This window comes from Ovis aries, chromosome 18, assembly GCF_016772045.2.
Source record: "Ovis aries strain OAR_USU_Benz2616 breed Rambouillet chromosome 18, ARS-UI_Ramb_v3.0, whole genome shotgun sequence".
NCBI lineage: Eukaryota > Metazoa > Chordata > Mammalia > Artiodactyla > Bovidae > Ovis > Ovis aries.
In genome coordinates, this window is record NC_056071.1 from 15,708,753 (window position 1) to 15,733,408 (window position 24,656).

The window sequence follows — 24,656 nt, forward strand, 5'->3', positions numbered from 1 at the left end:
TTGGTCTTTGATTTCTAATTTACGCTGTTAGCATTTCGATTGTTAAGTTTTTGTGATCTGGTCTGGCATCTTGCCAAGTATGGGATTTTATCTTTTTCTTTTTGCACCTTGAATGCTGTTCCTGTATGGTTTTTTTTTTTTTTTAAATACTGCTAAGATTGTAATTGATCAGGTCCCCTATTTTGAGCAAGACACTCAAAATCTATTAGAATGAAATTACTTGGGCCTTCTTCTCTGATTCTTATGAAGATGGGATTAGCTTATTCTGAGATTGGTTTATTTAACAAAAGATTTGACCATCTGAAGTAATTCTGGACTAAGATAATTTTAGCTTAGATGAAATCCTGGTCAAATCACCAAGGTGAGCTTTTAAGAACATGCTGTTCTCAATATTCACAAATGTATTATATAATGCTGTAAGTCTTCTCTAAAGTTCTTCCTAAGATTTTTGTGAGAATTCATTTAGAGGGGTAATGACAGGGAATCCAGCCGCTGATTTTCAGGAGACCAAAAGCTTCTAGTTGATGGAGGCAAGACTGGTAGCCCCCTTCTCTGAGAGGAGGAGGGCTGTCTCGAGGTCTCCCCTCCGCCCTGAGTGCCCTAGTGATAACTGGGGAAGCATCTTATGAGTTTGGGGGATTATATAAAAGAGTAGCTTGTGCACACACTGTTCTTTTTTTGGTAACTGCTTTTAATATCCTATTGGTTGGTTGTTAAAACATCTTATATGACTGCAAAGACTTTTGTCTTTTTCAATCAGAACATCTTTCTCCCCACTTGTAAAGATTGAATCTGGGCCACAAGGCATGCTACAGTCCTTGAACTTCTGTCTCGGAGGAAAGCTGGGCATCTGTAACCCCAGACTCCTGATTTTGCTCATGTAACCTTGCTTGACATCTAGGACTTTTCCAGTGGGTTTTAAATTTTTGATGATAACTTTTAATTTTATTCTCATTTATTTCTTTCTTTTCTGTTCCAGTGTCCTGGGTCATGAAACTTAATCCACAGCAAGCTCCATTATATGTGAGTAAATCACCAGATTTCATTTTATCCTTACTTCTGCTGTTTAATTTTTATAATAAACTCAAAAATTTTCTCCTGTGATTATCAAAGGAATGTTGAACCATCTACATATGAATATGTTGACATACTGCACATCAGAAATTGAATTTGATTTAGTGATATTAAATGATGAATAATACATGATACTGAGCAGAGAACAAATCACACCTGTAAGCCTTGTGTGGTAGACTGATCAGGTAGATAAGAAGCACGTATAAAGCAGTCGCATTGCCTTGCAAAATGATTCTACAACTTTTTATTTTAACCCACAGTTCATTTCTGTAAAAGTAGGGAGTCGAGCTTCCTACTGCTGTTTCGAGTTACTCTGTGCCACGACTAGGTGGCGCTCTGTCATTGGCAAAAGTGCTATTTTCTTTTAAGAACCTGGGTGAAAGCTATCCATCATTGCCTTAGAAAGTGAGGAAATTATAAGATGAAATGGATAAATGAATGAATTGAGGCTGAAAAAAGTAAATTCTAGGTGTTTTTGTTTGTTTAAAAAAACCCACCAAAACTGTTGTAAGAGTGAGTGAGCCAAATGGAGGTGGTGAAAAGTGCCTGGTTGGTGAGCAGCCGTCTTAGAGGTGTAGCTCGGCTTGTGAGGGGCCGGGGGGGGGATTGCTGTTCGTGTGGTCTGGAGAGGTGAAAAAAGCTTTTTGATGGCACAGGACTTCAGGCAGGACTTCAGTCAGATCCTTAATCCTGAAGGTTAAGGATCATTTCAGTGGCTGAAAAATGCTCAGAATTTGTTGAGGACACAGACCAGAGGTCGGGTGGCAGTGAGCGTGGTGTTTGGTGGGCAGGCAGCGTCTGGCCCTGCTGAGTTTGTGTTCATGGCGGTGCAAGTCAGATCTAAAGATGTGGGTGACGCTCAGTTGTGAAAGCGCACAAAAATGTGCGGAGTTTATTTTGTGGCCACCGAGGAGTATTTAATGGTGTTCAAACTGTCTGTTCCTTTTTTGTGTTTATTTTTTTAACCATGCTGTGTTAGTAAAAGTCATATACTTTCCTAACATAGAGCAGTCATATGATTGCTCTTCATACAAAGCAAAACACGTGTTCATAGGCGATATCTTGTGTTCTTAAATTCCTTCCAGACCACTTGGGGACTATTTATTATGTTTACCAGTGGGTTTGCACGTGAGTTGAATACTTTGGACTTAAGAAAACAATTGAGATAAAGTTCACACACCATAAAATCCACCCATTTAAAGTGTACAATTCCATGGGTTTTAGTATATTCACGGTTGTGTCATCTTCAGAGCGTTTTTCAGCACCCTAAACAGAAACCCCACGCCCCTTGCAGCCACTCACCAGCTCCCCCTCCTCCAGCCCTCGGCATCTGCTCTCTACTTTCTGTCTTTATGGTTTCACCTGTTCTGGGACTTTCATATAAATGGAATCATGCAGTCTCTGGCCTTTTGTGACTGGTCTCTTTCACTTAACATCTTATATATAAAGTGTATATCAGAGTGAGTATAACTACTTTGTTCCTTTTTATTGACAGATAATAATGGATTATTATTACATGTTATTTATCCAATCCTCAGTTGATGGGCATTTAGGCTGTTTCTACTTTTTGGCTGTTAAGGTTAATGCTGCTGTGAACAGCAGATTTTTGTGTAGGCACCCAACTTTATTCTCTCCCCATTGATTTTTCTTTGGCACTTTTGTTGAGAATCAGTTGGTTATTAAATGTAAGGAGTTATTTCTAGACACTCAATTCTGTTTCTTTCATTTATGTCATCCTTCGTTGGTTAAGCTTCTTTCAACAGTGATTGATAGTTTCCAGTGTACATGTCTTAAATTTTTTTAGGATTTGTTCCCAAGTATTATGTCCTTTTTGATACTATTGTAAGTGATACTGTTTCCTTAAATTCATTTTTAGATTGCTCATTGCTGGTGTAGAAATACAGTTGATTTTTGTGCATTGATCTTTTAATCTACAATCTTGCTGAACTTGTTTATTAGCTAGTACTTTTTTTAGTGGATTCTTTAGGATTTTCTGTATCCAAGATCATGTCAGCTGCAAATGTGCTGTGTGTGCCAAGTCGCTTCAGTTGTGTCCAACTTTGCAACCCTATGGAGCGTAGCCTGCCAGGCTCCTCTGTCCATGGGATTCTCCAGGCAGGAATACTGAAGTGGGTTGCCATGCGCGCCTCCAGGGGATCGTCCCAACGCAGGGATCGAACCTGCGTCTCTTATGTCTCCTGCATTGGCAGGAGAGTTTTTGCCACTAGCTCCGCCTGGGAAGCCCTGTTGAAAATAGACAGAGTTTTTGTCTTTCCAGTCTTTTTATTTTATTTCTTTTTCTTGCCTAATTGCCCCGAGAACCTTGAATTCAATGCAGAGTTGAATAAAATAGTGAGAGGAGACATCCCAGTCTTGTTTCTAATCTTAAAGTGAAAGCATCCAGTCTTTCACTGTAAACAGTATGACGTTAGCTGTGAGTTTTTATAGGAGACTTCATCAGGTTGAGGAGGTTCTCTTCTGTTCCTAATTTGAGTATTTTTATCTTGAAAACTATTGAATTTTGTTGTTGAATATTTTCTTCTGTCTGTTGAGATGTATTGTGTGGGTTTTTTCTTTCATTCCATGATTGTATTACATTGATTGATTTTAAACCAACCTTTCTTTGCTGGGATTAATCTCATTTGGTCATACTGTATAATCCTTTTTGTGTGTTGCTAGATCTGGTTTGCTAGTATTTTTGTGTCTATGCACATTTTCTCCTGGTGCTTTTGTCTGCTTTTGGCTGTTGAATGAGTTTAGTTACGGGTTGATACAACTGCATAGTTATGGTAGGAAGAATAATGGTTCAAGTGTGTCCATGTCTTAATTCCCAGAACCTGCAAATGTTTATCTCACATGACAAACGGGGCTTCACAGATTTCAGAAAGTTAAAGATCTTGAAACCAGAGTTTATCCTTTAATTATCTGGATAGCCCAGGGTAATCACGAAGGTTCATAAGTGAGAGAGGGAGGCAGAGATTTGTAGATGCCACGCTGCTGGCTTTGAACGGGGAAGGGTCCATGAGCCAAGGACTGCAGCCTCTTGAAGCTGGGAAAAGCAGGCGGACAGCTTTTCCTTAGGACCTTAGGAGGAACACAGACATCTTTGTTTTAGCCCAGTGAACGTCGTTCAGGCCCCTGACCTTCAGAAGTGTAAGATAATAAAACCTGTGTTGTTTTAAGCCTCTGAGTTTGTGGTGGTTTGTTGTAACAGCAATAGAAAGCTAAAACAGTGGTAGTTTGGGAAACTCAGTTAGTAGTGTGCAGGATCATTTAGAAGGAGCGAGCAGAGGCAGAGAGGTCAGTTAGAAACTTTCTTGTCTTGCCATCAGTGAATCTGAGAAGTTGAGAGCTAACAGAGGCTGTAGATGATACCTGCTTCAACCTCTCCATTTTAGAGATGAGGAAATGGGTTCTGGAGATACTGTGATAAGGTCACGCAGCTCGTTGATGGTAAATTGTGATTTACATCTGTATTTTGGGGGGCTTAGTCGCAGCAATCACTGTGAAACTTGTGAAGCATAAAAACGCTTCATTCTGTTTGGGAAGCAAGGCTCTTAAAAATCAGTTCTGAAGAATGGACTTAACATAGTGCTTTTGTATATGACTTAGGTGTTCAGTGTAGTTGGACAGGCTGGGAAGACCGTTTGCAGTGAACTAAGGCAGGTCTTGGGTGTACGCTATTTGGGTGAAGCAAAGTATGGTCATGCCCCCTTCTTTTCTAGTGATCTAGCATCACAGTTTCACTTTCTGTGGTTTCAGTTACCTGCAGTCACCATGGTGGTAATAGTACATGGAAAACTACAGAAATAAACAAGACATGTATTTTATATGTTTATTTTTGACTGCACTAAGAGGCGTGTAGGCTTACTTTCCTGACCAGGGATTGAACCCACCCCCTGCATGGAAGCACAGGCTCTTAGCCATTGGACCACCAGGAAGCCGCATGATTCATAGATTTTAAGTTTCCCACTGTTGCGAGTGGTGTGGTGGAATCTTGCACCATCCCGCCTCATCCTGTAGGGGATGTGAATCATCCCCTTTTCCAGTATGCCCTTCCCACTGGTCGCTTAGCATCTGTCTGGGTTATCAGATAATTTGTGGTATCTTGGTGCTGTGTTCAGGTGACCCTTATTTTACTTACCAGTGGCCCCAGAGTACAAGAGTAGTGAGGCTGGCAATTCAAATACACTGAAGAGGAGCCTTGAAGTGAAAAGGTGAAAGTTCTTGACTTAATAAGGGAAAAAAAATTTCATATGCTGAGGTTGCTAAGATCTGTGATAAGAATGAATCTTCTAGCCATGAAATTGTGAGGAAGGAAAAAGAAATTCATGCTGTTTTTGCTTTCGCACCTCAGACTGCAAAAGGTACAGGCACAAAGTGTGACCAGTGCTTTAGTTAAGATGGAAAAGGCATTACATTTGTACAGTAAGAGATTCTGAGAGGAGGAGGGAGACACCACACTCATTACATTTGTACAGTAAGAGATTCTGAGAGGAGGAGGGAGACACCACACTCACCTCACTTTTTTTCAGTATAGAATTGTTATCTTGTTCTCTTTTGTTATTGTGAAGTCGCCCAGTCGTGTCCAACTCTTCGCGACCCCATGGACTGTAGCTTACCAAGCTCCTCTGTCCATGGGATTTTCCAGGCAATAGTACTGGAGTGGATTGCCATTTCCTTCTCCAGAGGATCTTCCCGACCCAGGGATCGAACCCGGGTCTCCCTCATTGTAGACAGACGCTTTACCGTCTGAGCCATTAGTTATTGTTAATCTCTTTACTGTGCCTAATTTGTAAACTTTATCACAAGTGTGTGTGTGTGTAGGGGAAAAAACATGTTCCATATATATAAAGTCAGGACTGTTTACGGTTTCAAGCCTCTACTGGGGTGTGGTGAGTGTAACCCCCCGGATGGGAGAGCTGCCGTAACTGTTACAGGGCAGTCCGTTGGTGAGGGAGTCAATTCTCTGTACCTTGACAAGTACTGAGCAAAATAATAGAAAGAGTGTGTTGAAATTTTTCTTGATGATTTGAGATGTGCTAGGGTGTATGTCATCAACAGAAGAGAGAAAACTCCTAGTTAATAAGGAAAAACTATGTACACTGAGATTAACTTTTACCTGAAAGTTAAGAAAAATAGGCTGGGTTCCAAATATACCAAATAAACATCTTAACCAGGCTTTGTGTAAAAACGAGTCCACAAAAAGCTGCAGTAGTTAAAATGTTAGGAATGTCCCAGATTTTACAGGTAGCAGCACTGTCGAATGCTTCAGTGAAGCTATTGTAATGGGTGATTTTTGTGGACTGTTAATGGTGGAACACACAGAACCTGGAACTTCGGGTGCCAGGAACTGTAACCTGGCTGTGCCTCGGTTTCCTTGCCTGTCAGCTCTCTGATTTCACGACTACACCCTATGTGTTAGATCAGCTGGTTACGTTACCAGGTCAGGTGTTTGCCTCAGCCTCTATAAAAACACTGATGATTGCCAGATGGATGTTTATAAGAATCGCAGTTTCAGGCCCATTGGGTGGTGGTGGTAAAAACCTGGACAGGTTTAGTTACACCCCTCTAGGTGGTAAGGGCCTGGATTGTTGGAAAGTGGAAGTGCTAGGTGGTCAGATATGCCCGACTCTCTGCGACCCTGTGGGCTGTAACCCGCCAGGCCCCTCTGTCCATGGAATTTTCCAGGCAAGAATACTGGAATGAGTAGCCATTCCCAGGTCTCCAGGGGATCTTCCTGACCCAGGTATCGAAGCTAGGTCTCCTGCATCGCAGGCAGATTCTTTACCATCTGGATTGTTTAGTGGAAGTAAAAATGGAGAGGCAGTGGCAGGTGCAAGAAATATTGATAAGGAGCAGTAGATCGGAATTCTTTAAAAACGCAAGAATGACGGTGGATTGAGAACTTGACTGTGGATGGCAGCCTGTGCCATTGCCAGATGTGGCAGAGGAGCCAGGTGATGACTGTTCTTTCCACATGCTTGAGGGCGTGTTGATGTCCCATTTGCAGCAGGACTTGGGACTGTGGGCTGAAAAAGCTGGTTTCGAGTTTGAGTCATTTGTAAGAAATTGGTACTTGTGACTCTAAGAAGAGACAAAAGATAAAAGAGTGAATAGAATTAGGATGGTGGACTGTAGCAAGAGAAGGTGAAGTTGAGTCGAAAGAGGAGTTCCAGAAATCTGGGCTGCATTTGAACTTTTGGCCTTTTATCCCTGGAATTCTTAAGTTTCAGTCACACGTTAGTACTGGGAGTGAATTTGGGGTTGGAGCTGGGGCGTTCTTAGATGCCTGCTTTGTGCAGACCCGTTTTTGGGGGCTGGGAATTTAGTCATGAACAAAGTGGAAGGCTCCTGTGCTGCTTGCCTTATAGCGAGGACTAGGCATAACTCTTAAACAGGAAAATGCCCGGAAGAACAGTTTCATGAAAATTAAACAAGAAGATGTGATGTGGCTGTGTCTGAGTAGGGGCTCTTTTAGGGGTGCTCGGGAAAGGGGTTGGGAAGTACCTCTAGCTAGAGGGCAGAGTGGACCGGCTGTTGAGGCTTAGACCTGAGTGACCGGTACGAACCAGCTGTGTGTGGATCTCAGCCCAGTGTTCCAGCCCAAGGCGACAAGTGCAGAGCTCTGAAGCCAGGGCTGGGCCTGGGCCGAGAGGGGCGGGGTGTGTCCTCTCCTGGAGGAAACCGGAGACTCAGGGAGGAGACGGGGAAAAGCCGGACCTGGAAGGGTTTCACAGACCCTTGGGTGACTCCCACAGGCCTGCCTTCTCTCACAGCTGAAGCCCACCTCTGAGTGTCCTCTGAACCCCAGCCTCTGGCTCACGGTCAGGTCTGGCCTCTCAGGGACCGTGGATTTATCGTGAGGCGGAGCACTGAGTCCCGGGCAGACTGCGTTCTTAGGCAGTTGCAGCATATTGTTTTGGATTCCCCATTTGAGGAGAAACAGTTTTCGTATTCTGTAGTCATTTTTAAGATCTGTGTTTTGATGTAAATGGAACATCCTTGAATGGAAGAATGTTTTAAAGGAGATCCAACTCTCATTCGTCCGAGGACAGTGGGATCAAAAGTTTCTGCTGTTTTCTTTCTTGGATGAATCGCTTTTGAGGAGAAAAGGAAGTCTTTCCAAAAACCTGCTGTCGTGAAGCTTCATGAACAATGTGTGATGCGATTTCACAAGTGGTTCTTTCAGCCTCCCAGCTGGCGTAGCACTCACCTGCATCTCCCATAACCTTCTGGATGACAGCTCCTTAGAAACAAAGAGTTCATATTTGTATACTGCCTCCAGGTTTAAAATGCACATTTGCACACAGAGTGTCATTTGATTTTCATTACAACCTTGTGTAATCTGCCTGCAATGCAGGAGACCCCAGTTCAGTTCCTGGGTTGGGAAGATCCACTAGAGAAGGGGTAGGCTACCCACTCCAGTATCCTGGCCTGGAGAATTCCACAGACTGTATAGTCCACGGGGTTGGACACGACTAAGCAACTTTCACGTTCTTTCCTTCACAATCTTGTGAGGGGGGAGGAAGCTTCATTCTTACCCTCATAATACTTGAAGAAGTGAGAGTCCAAGATGGTTCATTTAGTATATGCTTTACCCAGAGATTGTAAATCTCAAACCCATGGTCTTTCTTCCGTGTACCAAGCTGCTAAGCAAGGCTGCTATCCATGATTGTTACCTAGAACACGGCGAATCTCGCTACACTTCATGTGATAGAGACTTGCACAGACAGGCTTCCCCAGTGGCCCAGACGGTGGAGAACCTGCCTGCAGTGCGGGAGACATGGTTTGCCCCCTGGGTTGGGGAGACCGCTGGAGGAAGGCATGGCAACCCACTCCAGTATTCTTGCCTGGAGAATCCCAAAGACAGCGGAGCCTGGCGGGTTGCAGTCCATGGGGTCTCAGAGTCAGGCGTGACTGAGTGACTAAGCACAGCACAACACAGACTTGCACGAATAAAGTCCTTTTGAAACTAAGTAACCCACGTTTAATCTTCATTTCCCACGTTAAAAATTTTTTAATGTTTTATTTGAAAAAAGTGCACATTTACAGAAAAATGACAAGAGTGCAGCTTCACTTCCGCTCACCTTTTATTAACATTTAGGTGTGACCTAAATGTGATTTTCTTACCATTTTCTTTATTACATATTTTTTTGAACTGTGTGAAAGTTGCAGGCATCATATCTTTTCCCCCCTAAATATTTCAGCATGTATCAATAGTTCTTAAAGACTGACTCATTCTCTTTCATGATGACAGTACAGTTTACAAAACAGGTCTCATAACATTTACCTAATGCTCTTATGTAGGTCCGTATCCAGATTTCTCTGACCATCCCAAAATGCCCTTTGAAGCATCCTCCTGAGCACTTCTCCCCAGTTCAGGGTTTAATCCGGGACTACACCCTGTATTTATTTACAGTCTCTTAACTGAGTACAGTTCTTTTGTTTGTCTTTCCTGGTGCCGACATTGTGGAAGAGAATTTGGCCAGTTAGCTACTTATTTTGCTGAATTTTTTCTGGATTTGGTCAGGAATACTACATAAATTCAAGTCAATGTCGCTTCTTTTTGACAGAACAATTGCCTTTTCACAGTTGCGCATTAAAAAGTAAAATAAAGATGCTTACTTGTTTCCAGGTTTCATCATTAGATTTACCCTGTGTGAGTCCTGAATCGACAGTGCTGTCATCTTTGCGATTAAGAGTATTGGTCACAAGGAAATAAATGTGAAAACAATGTCCTTATTGTGCACCTCTAACTTCTTACAGCTGTAAGGGGATGTGTACAGCATCCTTGCAAAGTGGAGCAAAGAATGTCTGATTTTCTTCTACATATGTATTCTGTGGATAAATAACCTACTCATTGCTTTAGCCAGTTGAAAAGGTAGACATAGAGTCCTGAATCACTATCTTTAGTCCTTATGGGACTTAAGCCACTTTTTATAGTAAACAACACACAACAGATAGTTTTCATAAGCATAGTATATGTACCCTTTGGCTGTAGAGCCCTTTTCACTGTCAAGATAAAAGCACATACTTACCCCAGAAAGGATAGGGTGTGAGAATGCTATCAGATGATAAAAGAAAAAGCCAGGCATATGAGACAAAAGTTGGTATTTATAAAACAAACAAAATAGGTCCCGCCGCCACCCCACCCCCACACACTAAGCACCTAGCAACCTAGCAACTGGACAAGAACAACAATAAATAAATCCTCCCCCAGACCAACAGCTGAAAAGGAAGCAAGATTTAAAACTGCGGAAGGAGGAGGAGGAAAGGGTCTCTCTAAATGCCTCTTATCTAAGGCCCCCAGGCTTGTTCTAGAAGAAATCTGGGCAGACCAGCCCTGAAGGGTTTTTCTTCTGTTCTGATAGCATCCCTCACACTCTGTCCTTTCTGGGGCACAAGGAGACAGTAGGGGTCAAGAACAAGCAGATCTGGATTCCAGAGAAAGTCACCTCCTTTCCCCGCTCTGACTTTACTTATTTGGAGAAAAAGCCATGATGATGCCCCCAAGTGACGGCCCCACGGGTGGCGCCCCGTGTGGGAATGAACTTTGTGACCGAGGTCAGGACTGCAGAACAGTGAGATGAGTCAGGGGAATCATTGTGTTTTCGGGGTGGTTGACCTCACTCCGCTGCAAGAGTGAAGAAACTGAGCTACTGTGAGACTGATGGATTTGCCCCACGTTTCATGGAGGTTGTGATGGTTCTGGTCAGGTAGCAGGATCTGCAGGTAACTAGCCCAGCCAGCATGCCAGAGGCGGAGGTTGGAATTTAGGGTTCAGAGTACACGCACTGAGCCCCTGTGGTAAGAGTCTGGGAATACATGGGCTATGTAAGAGAGAAAAAGGGAACAGTGGGAATAGCGGAAGGAGAGAGAAATATTTGAAAAGATAGCATTGAGCTCTCTTTCAGAGTAGTGTTGCTCGCTCAAGTCATGTCCGACTCTTGTGACCTCATGGACTATAGCCTGCCAGGCAAGAATATTGGAGTGGGTAGCCATTTCCTTCTCCAGGGGATCTTCCCAATCCACGGATTGAATCCGAATCTCCAGCATTGCAGGCAGATTTTTTAACTGTCTGAGCCATGAGTAAAAAACATTGTGGGTTGTAACACTTGAGTGTAGAGAAGTCACTAATAACCATTCTGGTGAATAACTCGGGCAGATACTCACCTTTATCCCTAGGTCTTCTGCAGGAGGATGGGGGTGGCTCTTTAGCCCTGGACCTGTGAAAGGAAGAGGTAGCCAAGGCTCTTGAAAAATGACTGAGGCATTTCTGTGTAAAGCACACTCCTGCAGATTTTTTTTTTTTTCCCTTCTGCTTTTCTGTGTTAGAATAATGTCCTTACTGGTTGCCGAAGTGTTCCAGTGGGCATTGGGCACTTGATAGTTAATGAAACCCCGGAATGGATGGCTTGGCTCTGACACTGACTCAGAAGGTTTATCTTGGATGCTTGATGATCTGCTAACTAGAATCACCATAAGAACACATTTAAAGAGGAAAAACTTGGGGTTCATTTTTCAGATCCTTCAGTTATAAACTTGCTGGTTTCCCCAAGATTTGTGGTCAGGTGAACCCATCTCAAGGTCTCCCTCAGGAAAACCAAAAGCTCCCATCCCAAAACTACGTACTCCTTTAAAAGCAGAGAGATAGATGTGAAATACAGGTTATATATGGAAAACTTATCATTACCTGCCTTATGACTGGAATGAAACTCACATTTATTAGATTTTCAAGGGGAAGAGCTATACTAATTACAAAACAGATGTTCAGAACCCCAACAGATCTGGTTTATTACGTCCTTTCACATTTCTCTTTTTCTGTAGCACTAAATGTTTTTGCCTGTAACTGCTTCTGGGAGGAGGAAAAGCATCCTGACGTATCTTTGGCACTGGATTCCTTTCTCCATTTAAAACTTACAAAACAAAACAACATCCAGTGATTATGACTATTTCTGTTAGAGTAGGGACCACATGCTTAGATGATGTTGCTCTCTGTTCTGTCAAGTAAGGGGTGGGTGGGTTAGGATACAGGTATTGCTTGAGACTCGGAAAAGACCCTGATGCTGTGAAAGACCAAGGGCAGGAAGAAGGGGGTGACAGAAGACAGGACGGCTGGATGGCATCACCCACTCATGGACGTGAGACTGAGCAAACTCCGGGAGATGGTGAAGGACCGGGAGGACCTGGAGGCCTGGCGTGCTGCTGTCGATGGAGTTGCAAAGAGTTGGACACAACTTAGTGACTGAACAACAGCAACTGTGTGTGTTAATCAGGACTGACCTCAGGGCCAGAAGATGAGAGTCCACGTGGGGATGTCATGCTGAGAAAGAAGGGGATTTAACATGAACTATTAAAAGTTTGTTTCTGCAAAAGTATAGTTGGCATACGTAACGACAGTTGAGAAAGGTAAAAGTGTTAGTTGCTCAGTCGTGTCTGGCCCTATGCGACCCCATGGACTGTAGGCCACCAGGCTTCTCTCTCTGTGAGGATTCTCCGTGCAAGAATACTGGAGTGAGTAGCCATTCCCTTTTCCAGGGGATTTTCCTGATCCAGGAATCACACCAAGTTCTCAGGGCTTGCAAGCGGATTCTTTACTGTAGGTTGCCTCTAACTTTAATGTCCTCTGTTGCTCTTTGGAGGGAAGAGGACCTGCTTGGTAGTGGCAACATTTTATGTCTTCCTGATAAATGTGTTTCCCTAGCAGGAGCTGAACTAACAAGGCTGTCCCTCTTGCTTGGCTGTTGTGTTACATGTTGCTCCTACAAAGAGAGCTTTATCAGCTTTCTGATCTCTTAAATTAATTACCTGTCTTTGCCTCAACAATACATGTCTGATGGGTCAGCTGCAGTGTTTTGTAGACTGGAGGCTCTTTCCAGCCAGATCTGAGTACTGTGTTTTAGATAATGACAACATTGTCACTAGTGCCAGAAGAAATAAGGAAGTCAAGTGTTCCTCAATTTAGCTTTTGATGACTTTACAGAGCAAGAGCTTCAGTTTTCCTTCTGTTGGGCTTGTTAGCCCACCTGCAGCAACTTGCTTTGAAGTTTACAGATTTTGCGTTTGCAGATAGCGTTTTCTTCATTTTCCTTGGCATTTTCCGAGCAAGTGGAGATACATAAAGGCCAAAAGCCTTCTCAGGGTCTCTCTGCAGGATGCTTTTACACTAACTTGATGTTTCCCAAGCATCTGGATATTTGGGAAGGGGAATGGTGGTGGGGACAGGACCAATAGAATTAACTTTTCCATTTGGTTCCAGTGAAGAGAAGTCTTGCTTTCCAAAGAAGACCAAGTTGTAATGCTCTATGTCCTTAGCTCACTCATCAAAGCACTTGCTAAGTGAAGGGAGGACCTGGTCTTCGAGGAATAGATTCTTTCGCAGGAGCTCATGTGTGTGAGGAGTTAAATGACAGCATAGGTAATATTGGCTCAGATGCTGGATTTGTTACACAGGCAGTGGTGGTTTATGGCAAGAAAAGGGATGAGATGTTGGCAGAAATGATAGGAAGGCCTTCAGGAAAAATGGGGTTCCGTTAGTCTGGACAGATGTGGCTCTGGAGGAAGGAAAGAGCAGAATGAGAGAGGGGAATAGAGTCTGTGAAGGTGTGGACATGGTATTGTCAGGGGTGGTGAGGGGCCTGTCTGGACTGGAGAGGACAGTTCCCATGGTACTTGGAGAGAAGATTGCATAGATCTGCTCTGTTCATTAGGGTAGCCACTGGCCCCATGGAGCCATGAAAATTAATAAAAGAAAATTTAAAAAATCACTTCCTCCACTGCAGAGAGCTTAGCTGCCATGCTGGCTGGCGGCCGCCACGTTGGACAACGCAGATAGAATATTTCCATCAGAGCAGAAAATTCTGTTGGCCAGCACTGATAGAGGGAGTATGGCATTTTACAAGCAGGATAGGGAACAACTGGAGGTCTTCCAACTAGGCAGGGGGTCGCACGGTGGAAACAGTGCCCGGAGGACATGGAGGAGTGGCGTGGAGAGAGCAGAGGAGGACTGTGAGGGCCTCGTCACCGCTGGAGTGTGCGGGGCGCACAGGAGGACGGGAAAGCGGTTCCAGAGAGCAGGTGGACTTTGTCTGACAGAGTGGCGGAAAGCATCAAAGAGCCACAGATATGACCTCCGAGGGTTCCCTAAAAGAGGAACAGGGATGATGTAGAGCCAGAGCGAGGGGTGCCACGGCGGGTGGAAGCCTTAAATACATGGGTGGCTTTTAAAGACACCCAGCTCCTTTACTTTGCGTAACACAAAAGCATTTGAACATGACTGTGTGGCTTCCTCTTGCATCTCTGCACAAGCAGTTGGTTTGGTAGCTCTTTCCTTTGTTTGCTTAGAAAGAGGAGAACGACACTTACTGAGTGCCTTTCGTGTAAGGTGACTTGCGTACGTTATCTCTTCACCTGCTTGAGATCCGTCGTATAAGAATGGTTTCACTCCCAGTCCCTTAAATTGCTGCCACCCTCTCTTAACCTGGGAACTCGAAGCCTGATGCTTGTATCCCATTCTGCATTTAGAGGTTGGCGTCAGTACCTGATTCCCCTTGGCCGTCGCTTCTTCAGATGTAAGCTGGAGATCTTGTAAACACTGTTTACTCAGGGCAGTCATTGGCGTGAGGAGTTTCCCAGACTGACTTGCAGTTGGATTGTTCTAGAGCACTGGTTCTCAAAGTGCGGTCCCACCAGCATGAGCATCACTAGGAGCCTATTAGAAATGCAGATCTTCAGGCCCCATCCAGACCTACCGAGTCAGAATGCTTGGGGTGGAGCCCTGCAAACCGTGTGTGTGTGTGTGTGTGTGTGTGTGTGTGTGTGTGTCTTCGGCGCCCGCCCCCACTCATGTGAGAGGCTTGTGGAATCTTGGTTCCCTGACCAGGGATCGAATCCTCATCCCCTGCAGCAGAAGCACCCCCTCTTTGCAGCCCCATAGTCCTAACCTCTGAACCATCAGGGAAGTCCACATTAAAAAAAAAAGAGTTTAATGATAGTTTTCATGTAAGTGAAAGTCATTCAGTCATGTCTGACTCTTTGCGACCCTGTGGACTATACAGTCCATGGAATTCTCCAGGCCGGAACACTGGAGTGGGTAGCCCTTCCCTTCTCCAGTGGATCTTCCTAACCCAGGGATCGAACCCAGGTCTCCCGCGTTGCAGGCAGATTCTTTACCAGCCGAGCCACCAGGGAAACCCTGTTCATATAAGTTCACTGATAAAAATCTCAGACTGTAGATTGTTTGTAAACAGTTCCAGTTATTTGGGTGTGGTGGTCATTGATTCCGCAGCCTTCTGAAGTGTTTCATACATAAACTGACTTGCACATTACTCTGCAAGCCACTTTGAAATAAGCCCTCCAGATGATTCTGTTGCACCCCAGTGTTTAAGCATGAACCAGTAAACAAAAAGGATGGTCTTAAAAGCCCCTTTCCTGCAGATTAAATTGGACAGAAACTTTGTACTTGAATTGATTTTGTTGCTCTCACTTCAGCTTCCGTCACAGTACCTTGCACATATAGGTTCTCAGTGGTTTTGGTTAAATAGAGTTAAAGCTGTTCAGGGCAGCTTGCAGTGGTGCAGTGGTAAAGAACCCACCTGCAGTGCAGGAGGCGCAGGAGACTCAGGGTTGATCCCTGGATCCAGATGGTCCCCTGGAGGGGAGGGCGTGGCAGCCCACCCCACTTGTCTGGAGAATCCCGTGGACAGAGGAGCCTGGCAGGCTGTGGTCCATGGGGTCGCAAAGAGACACAACCATGCGCATGTGTGGCCACACACACAAAACTCTACGAGAAAGAGCTTCGCTGTGTTCATGGACAGTAATGTCTGATTAGTCAAAGGTGAGACTTGGGGCGGGGGAGTGGTAATATTTAAGATCCCCAAGGGTAGACCACTCAGATGAAGTGACCCAGGGGGCTTTGTTACCTGGAACCAGTGACACTGTGTCACTTTGACCTCTGAGATAGGGTCTCTAAGAAAACTCGGGAACGATACTCAATGAAAAACTACATTTCAGTCTAAATAGTTCAATACGTCTGTGTTGTGTATGGTCTATTTACTTGGATTTCTGTGTTTTATTCTTTCTATACAAATCTCATTTTATTAGTTTGACAAGCCTGTGAATTAGGAGGAATTGTTTTCTTTTACAGATGGGGAAAGCTTTATATTTTAAAGTTTTAGTACAAGCTATTAAGTATAAAATAAGCTATAAGGATATATTGTACAACATGGAATATAGCCAATGTTTTATCATAACTGTAAATGGAGTATAACCTTTAAAAATTGTGAATCATATATTGAGAAAGGCAATGCTAAACAATGCTCAAACTACCGCACAATTGCACTCATCTCACACGCTAGTAAAGTCATGCTCAAAATTCTCCAAGCCAGGCTTCAGCAATACATGAACCGTGAACTTCCAGATGTTCAAGCTGGTTTTAGAAAAGGCAGAGGAACCAGAGATCAAATTGCCAACATCCGCTGGATCATGGAAAAAAGCAAGAGAGTTCCAGAAAAACATCTATTTCTGCTTTCTTGACTATGGCAAAGCCTTTGACTGTGTGGATCACAGTAAACTATGGAAAATTCTTCAAGAGTTGGGAATACCAGACCACCTGACCTGCCTCTTGAGAAACCTGTACGCAGGTCAGGAAGTGACAGTTAGAACCGGACATGGAATAACAGGCTGGTTCCAAATAGGAAAAGGAGTACATCAAGGCTGTATATTGTCACCCTGCTTATTTAACTTCTATGCAGAGTACATCATGAGAAATGCTGGGCTGGAAGAAGCACAAGCTAGAATCAAGATAGCCGGGAGAAATATCAATAACTTCAGATATGCAGATGACACCACCCTGATGGCAGAAAGTGAAGAGGGACTAAAAAGCCTCTTGATGCAGGTGAAAGAGGGGAGTGAAAAAGTTGGCTCAAAGCTCAACATTCAGAAAACGAAGATCATGGCATCTGATCCCATCACTTCATGGGAAATAGATGGGAAAACAGTGTCAGACTTTACTTTGGTAATTGCAGCCATGAAATTAAAAGGCGCTTACTCCTTGGAAGGAAAATTATGACCAACCTAGATAGCATATTGAAAAGTAGAGACATTACTTTGCCAACAAAGGTCCGTCTAGTCAAGGCTATGGTTTTTCCAGTGGTCATGTATGGATGTGAGATTTGGACTGTGAAGAAAGCTGAGCACCGAAGAATTGATGCTTTTGAACTGTGGTGTTGGAGAAGACTCTTGAGAGTCCCTTGGACTGCAAGGAGATCCAACCAGTTCATCCTAAAGGAGATCAGTCCTGGGTGTTCTTTGGAAGGACTGATGCTGAAGCTTAAACTCCAATACTTTGGCCACCTGATGTGAAGAGTTGCCTCATTGGAAAAGACTCTGATACTGGGACGGATTGGGGGCAGGAGGAGAAGGGGACGACAGAGGATGAGATGGCTGGATGGCATCACCCACTCAATGGACATGAGTTTGAGTAAACTCTGGGAGTTGGTGATGGACAGGGAGGCCTAGTGTGCTGCAGTCCATGGGGTTGCAAAGAGTCGGACATGACTGAACGACTGAACTGAACCCAGGCAGTGGTATATTCCCTGTTTGGTCTGTGGGATCCATCGATCTGATTGTGGGCTTATTTTCTGCCATTGCTGTTGTCATCTTCAGGTAGTTAAAAGCCTGGGGTGCTCTTAACTTCCCCTTCTGACTGTGCATTCCTCTCTGCTCACTTCCTGCATTCCTCACTTCTACTTTGATTAAAGATGATTCGGTTCTTGGTCTCTTACTTACTGTAGTTGATGTGTGTGCAGGAGAAGGCAGCAGAAATGCAGGTGGTATGAAAATGGTAACCCTTAAGAATGAATTTTTGCCTCGCTAAAACGTTTGTGACACATTGACTGCACTTGTTTGACTTAGTGTGAATAGAATGCTAGATTTCTAATTGAAAAAATAAATAGGCAACAAGCAATAAAGATTTATAGTTCCCTGTGCAACACAGTAATCAATATGTTTTAATAACCTAAAAGGGAAAATAATCTGAAAAGTAATATATGTGCATATGTATAGCTGAATCAGGTTGCTGTGCACTTGAAACAGTCAGCTGCACTTCAGTAAAATATATATATTAAGGGAATGTTAAGGCCAAGGGGCCTCATTTTTTGTTGCTCTTTAATTTTGGGGAGGACTGAAAACATGTATTTCTAATCAACTTCTGGGTGATGCTTTGGTTCTGGGACAACACTTGGAGAGCCTGGGTCGAGAAATGTAACTTCCTTGTAGGTGTGAAGTAGATAGGGGTAAAACTCCTGCTTTAGTGCTAATCAGCTGTGGGAGCCTTACAGTCTTCCTCTGTAAAATTCAGCAGGGTAATGCCAGAATTGTAGGTTTTCTGTGAAGGCTGAATGTGATTTTTAAAATGACAGACATGGGCGGGAGGTGGGAGGGAGATCCAGGAGGGCGGGGACATAATGTACAGCTGTGGTTGAAAGTGAAAATCGCTCAGGCGTGTCTGACTCTTTGCAGTCCCATGGCTGTAGCCTGCCAGGCTGTTCTGTTCATGGAATTCTCCAGGCCAGAATACTGGAGTTGGCAGCTGTCCCCTTCTCCAGGGATCTTCCCAACGACAAACCTAGACAGCATATTAAAAAGCAGAGACGTTACTTTGCTGACAAAGTGACGGGAGTGAGTGGGCTGGGAGTGAGATCTGAGCAGGCGCCCTGGACCCACTGGGTCCCCTGATGGAGACATTGCCCGTTGCACAGACAGGAAAGGAACTGGAGGCCTTGGCCTCCGTGCCAGGAGGCAGGCACAGTGTCTGAGATCAGCAAGCAGGCCTTTCACCCGAGGAAGGAGACCAGGTGGCTCCTCAGAAAAGAAAGGCGGGGCTGGTTTCATGCCCTCCCTGCCTGGGCATCGCCGGTCAAGTGAGTGAGGTGAAGGGAGCTGTGTGCCCAGGCGGTGAGACGCACGTAACACGAGTCAGGCTTCAGCCTCTGGTGTGTCCTGCCTGTGTGTTGTGTGCTCGCAGTGTTTGTGTGGCGCCTCCCTGGTGGCTCAGTTGGTGAAGAATCCACCTGCAACTCAGGAGACCCGAGTTCGATCCCTGGGTAGAGAAGAAGGGCATGGCAACCCATCCCAGTATTCTCGCCCAGAGAATCCCATGAACAGAGGAGCCTGGGGGCCTCCAGTCCATAGGACCGTGAGAATCGGACACGACTGAGCAACCAAACCACCACTGTCAGCGGGAGGGGCTCTGGGAGGCAGAGGCGGCTGGGGAGCAATCCTGTGTTGAGGGGAACCTCGTTTCCTGCAAGCTGAAGGGACGCACTCGTGAGTGAGGACGTCATCCTGTTGGTCGTCCATGAGTCTCAGGAGCGTAACTTGACCAGATTGTATTTTGGATATTTGTCCTGTTGCCTTGTATTGTTTGGAGGGTGAGTCCGGAAACCTGGAGACCCAGTTTCATAGATGCCTTTAGAGGAAGAAAAGAGACCTGAGCAAGGAGTAGCCAAGGCAGCTACACAGATAAGTGTGGGAGCTGGGCAGAACACAAGTCCAGTAGCCGGGTTTTAATGATAGAATGCGCCACTTACGTCCTCCGCTTCCCAGGAGGGCAGAGAAGGAAGAGAGAAATGTTCTGTCAAGAACTAATTTTAAGAAGTCCTCATGGTGTCTGCATTTTAACCAAACACCTGGTCCTGTTAGCAAAGGGGGACTGTCTCTTTAAGTGTTGACCCAATTACTCGAGCAGTTCCAGAGAGTTGTGAAACATTTGTGAGAGGGTGAGGCTGTTTTTTAAAGCCGCCAGCCAACACCCTTGTACCAATTTAGCTTTGCTTATTAACAGGAATAGACTGAGAGGCAGGGTTGTACATTGAAACAGAAAGCTCATCCTCTTCGAATTGTAAAAAAAACTTCTTTTTAAGGAACACTTTCCATTACGGGGTCCATTCATTAAATGATTTCCAAACTTTTTGTAATTTTAATTCCTTTTCCAGCTGAAGTTTCAAGATTCTTCCATGTTCAGAGAGAGTAGTCCCTAAAACCAGTCCATACGGAGCACTCTACAGACAAATTGAGCGCCATCTACTGGTTTTATTTTAACGGACCATGTCGGTGGTGCTTGGAAATCTTTTTAAGTATTTATGTATATCTTAATGTTGCAAAATTATGAAGCTGGAAGACAATATGAATTTTGACCATAATTAGTAATAGTATTTAATAGTTTAATGTTAACTTTGGGAAGGGGAATGCCTTTTGGCTGGAATATAGACATATGATCAAAAATGAAAGCAGGTTATAGGGATTTCACTGACCTGTATCTTTATCTGGGAAAAGATTAGCCTGGTTGAAATAAAAACTAACCTCAAATGTCAAATAAAATGGTTACAGTATTTTCTAACATTTGTTGCTGTTCGGTTGCTCAGTCGTGCCCGACTCTTTGCAGCTTCCTGGACTGCAGCACGCCAGGCTTCCCTGTCCATCACCTGCTGCCTGAGCTTGCTCAGACTCGTGTGCACCGAGTTGGTGATGCTGTCCAGCCATCTCACCTCTAGATGCTGTAGAGTTCTCCCCAAATGCTCCGCCACTGTTAAGTGAGTGACAAGGAAGACAGACTCAGTGTTGGGTTTAATTTGTGGCATTTTACATTTTGTTTTTGAAAAAGGATGACATGTTTTTGGTTCAGCCCAGCAGACATTAAGCACTTGCGATGTCTCAGGCCTTCTGGAGAGATATTGTGTGTACAGAGATGAGCTGGATGAGGGCCCAGCCCCAGCTCCACTGTAAATGGCTAAGCGTTCAGAAGACTCTTTCCTCCCTGGGTGATCCGTCCTGAGCCATGAGCAGACTCAGACGCAGCCAATTCCCTGCAGAGGCGTTCCTCATACCCGCCTCAGGACAGAGTATGGGTGCCTAGAGACGCTTGTGTTTCTGCTAATTATAGCACTTACCGGGTGGCCTTCTGTCCATAGGCATGTCTGTCGAGGCTCCTGGCGGACAGGAAGTATTTATAATTCTAGTACCAGATGATACCAGAGACAAACTGCATTAAACAGAGGCACTGTGTGCTTGTTAAGCATCAATGGACGAATAACTTAAGGCTTTGGTAATGGGAACAGAGCAGAAGGGAAGGGAACGAACACATTAATATTGGGCTGTTAAATAGCTTTCAACTGTTTAACTTATCTACTTGATGGATGGACTGGAATAAAAATTTATTCTAGCAGTAAAATGTTATGAACTAATAAAACACACTCAAGGAAATGTTTCAAGTAATAAAATATTTTCAAGTATTTTAAGGCTTATTTACATATCAACATTAAAATTTCAAATATTCCTATTTCAAAAATGACCCCAATAACTGATGGTTAGTGGTCCTATCGTATATTTGATAGCAATAAGTCCTCTGAAAGTCCTTTAACTTTCATTAATTCAGTCTGGCTTTCTACCTCGTTAGTACAGATCAACGATTGTGAGCAATATGATCTTGGAGAAAATACGAAGACTTTTGTAGTTATTGAGGTTATTATTAACAAAATGGTTAAAGTAAAGAGAAATTTGAAATATTTTTGATGGTTGGAAATTAACTGCGTCACGAATCTAGGAAGCGATATTTTAGTTGTGAGCTCTCTGGAGTATGCAAAATGAAAAAAACTCAGTATCCTTGATTAGAGAGGACTCGATTGTGGCTGCCATTAAACAGAGAGAAATACGGTAAGTCTCGTTCTCTTCCTTGATGGCATTTGAGTTTGAGTTCCTGTTGGGTCCAGAGGATCTTGTTTCTGGGGTTGAGGGCCTGGAATAGTATGTTGTGAAAAGACCCATTTAAGGCTGGAGAAAAATGAAACAGTTCTTGGGTTTGCTGCTTTCCTGTCTTCCCAGCTCTCCTCCCCTGTGTGTTCTGAAGACTGCTTAACCATCATCGCTTTTGAAGCTGCGAATCCTTTGGTCCTCACCTCTTTTAGCATCACTGATGCTGTGTTCCTCGATGTCGTCTCTTCGCTGGCTGGCCTTTCCTTGCTTAGCCTGTTTCTCCCTCCCTGCCCTCCTCTACAGGAACTTGGAGTCTAGGCCTTGGCTCTCTGTTACCATGGTGACCTCATTGCTGGCAAGGCTTCTCAACTTAGTGCGGTTGACTCTCAGATCTGCCTCACCAACCCAGACCTTTCCTGATGCCTTGTCCTTCTTGGCCAGAGGAACCTGGCGGGCTGCAGTGCACGGGGTCGCAAAGAGTTGGATATGGCTGAGCACGTCCTGTCTGTAGAATGTCTACAGTTTCCCCTCCGGCTGGCAGATGAAACTTGGCATTTAAAGCTTATCATCCGCTTTCTCACAAATCATTCCCACAGCCCCCTCCCGATTTTCCTTGGAGAGATATCCCTTTTTTCCTCCTAGCGTTGCTTTATGTCTGTTCTTTTCCTCTGCGTCTATTTGTCCAGCTCCCGTCGTCAGCTGTCATATTTCATCAAATTATTTTCAGCCACATGCCTTTCTCACATTTATTTCTTTTTAGGTCATCTTGGTGCCAAAGTAGTTTTAACTCCCTTTTGCTTCCTTGCACTGTGTTTTTGTAATGTTTCCCCAGACTGGTTTCCTTGCCTCTGTTCTCTTTTTTTCCTTCTTAGAATACTTCTGTGAGATAAACCTTTCTAGAACATTTGCTACATCCAATTTTCTCCCAAAACATGCCACTCAGAGCTGTTTTCTCTTTACTTTTCTTGCCTACACTCAGGTTCAAATGTGAATATGTTCTGGCTTGCCATTAATATTCTGTGTAAACTGACACCTACTCCCTTCGTTCATTCATGTAGTCACTCAGAAACTTCTTGTTGCTCCAAAGGCAGTGCGTGAAGTGCCCTCTGAGACACGGCTCTGGCTTCCCATGAACTTCAGATGTTGATGAGACATACGTACAGCATAGAGGATGGTGCGTGCGTGCGTGCACAGTCACGTCATTCCTGTCCGACTCTTGGTGACCCCATTGACTGCAGCCCGCCAGGCTCCCCCGTCCACGGGATTCCCCTGGCGAGAATGCTGGAGTGGGTTGCCGTGCCCTCCTCCAGGGGATCTTCCCGACCCGGGAATCGAGCCTGCGTCTCCTGCAGCACCTGCGTTGTGGGTGGACTCCTGCCGCTGGGGCCCTGGGGAAGCCCTGGGGTGCTGAGTGTACACTTAGGCACGCTCTTCGGCTTTGTCACGCATCCTTGGGGCTGCGCAGCCTGTGTGCCTGGTTTGAGCTTGCCCTGTTTCAGCTTGTCTCCTGCCTGAACTCTCACGTCACCTCCGGGCCCTCTGTTTCCCTTGTTTTCAGCACCCTCTTCCTTCTACCTGCAGACTTCTGGGTGTCGTCGCTTGCTATTGAACATGTGTTTCTTCTGAGAATTACCTCTTTGCTTTTCTCTCCTTTCTGCCACTTAACTCTGTCTCCGGCACTAACCTTAGTGTCAGAATTGTGGAAAGAATACAGACTTTGGAATCCTACTTGGATTTGAACCCCAGCTTTTAGCCTTTCCTAGCTTTGTTCTTAGACGTTAAAGTACTCTGGGCTGCTCTTCTCATCTCCAAGAAGGGTAAAGATACTTGCCTTGCACATACTTGGTTGAGTTTGCAGAGCAGCTGGTGCTGTCTCTGACCTGCAGGGGCCACTCGGAAGATGGTTGTGCTGAGCCCGCGTGCCTTTCTCTGGTCCCCAGGCTCCCATGTATTTACTGTTTGTAGAAAACGAATTTAGTGAATAAAATGGTTGCTGTGGTGTGTTAGTTATTTTCCCTCTCTGGTTGGGTGAGAGGCGTTTGTGCGTAGGGGTGGGCAGTGGTCCACACTCTCAGCTTGGGCCAGAGCACCAGGGGAACTGTATAAACAGAGTTTGCTGTCGGTATAGACCTTTGTCCACATCTGTGTTAATAGAACTTGCCATATCCCTAGTCCGTGAGTCCTTTAAACCTTTGTGAATTAACGATTTTCCCGTTATCTCTGTTTTTAAAATCTTATATGTAGAAGTAATTTGAAATTCATAAAAAGTTGTTTAAAAAAAAAGCAGGGCAAAGAATACCCTGATACTAGTCACTCAGGGTAATTAACTCTCGCAAACATTCTGCCCCATTTGATTTATCATTTGTACTCTCTAGCTAAAAACCTGTACACGCTCACAGTGTTTCCTTTCCTGTCTTTTGCTAAAGGGCCCTGTGTAATGGATTTTTACCCCTTACATGCTTCAGTATGCATTTCCTAAGGCAGGAGCTTGTCTCTTGTAAATCACAGCAGAGCTAATTACTGGTTTTAGCAGTCCTGTCTCTTCTCAGCCTTCCTTATCTGAAACAAGCCCACAGCCTCTCTTTATCTTCTATGGCATCAACCATTTTGAAGAATACAGTATCCCTCTCCTTTTTTTTTCCCCCTAAACTTTATATTGATGTACAGCTGATGAACAGATCATCTCAGGTGAACAGTGAAGGGACTCAGCAGTCCGTGTAAGTGTATCTAATCTCCCCCAGGCTCCCCTCCCATCCAGGCTGCCTTGTAAGGTGGCAGCCTGGGGGGAGACACTTCTAAGGCAATGTAAATAGCTTGTTCCTCATCAG

General features: G+C 44.5%; 1 protein-coding gene across 11 annotated transcripts in view; it reads left to right on the top strand.

The window, feature by feature from the left end:
• AKAP13 (A-kinase anchoring protein 13) overlaps positions 1-24,656 on the top strand; it is a 320,810-nt gene that overhangs the window by 90,098 nt on the left and 206,056 nt on the right. For all 11 annotated transcript variants that reach the window (XM_060402005.1, XM_027975368.2, XM_060402001.1 and 8 more), the window contains one exon: positions 980-1,023. In XM_060402005.1, coding sequence (XP_060257988.1) covers positions 991-1,023 — 33 coding nt within the window. In that variant the 5' untranslated portion in view covers positions 980-990. The remainder of the gene's footprint in view (positions 1-979; positions 1,024-24,656) is intronic.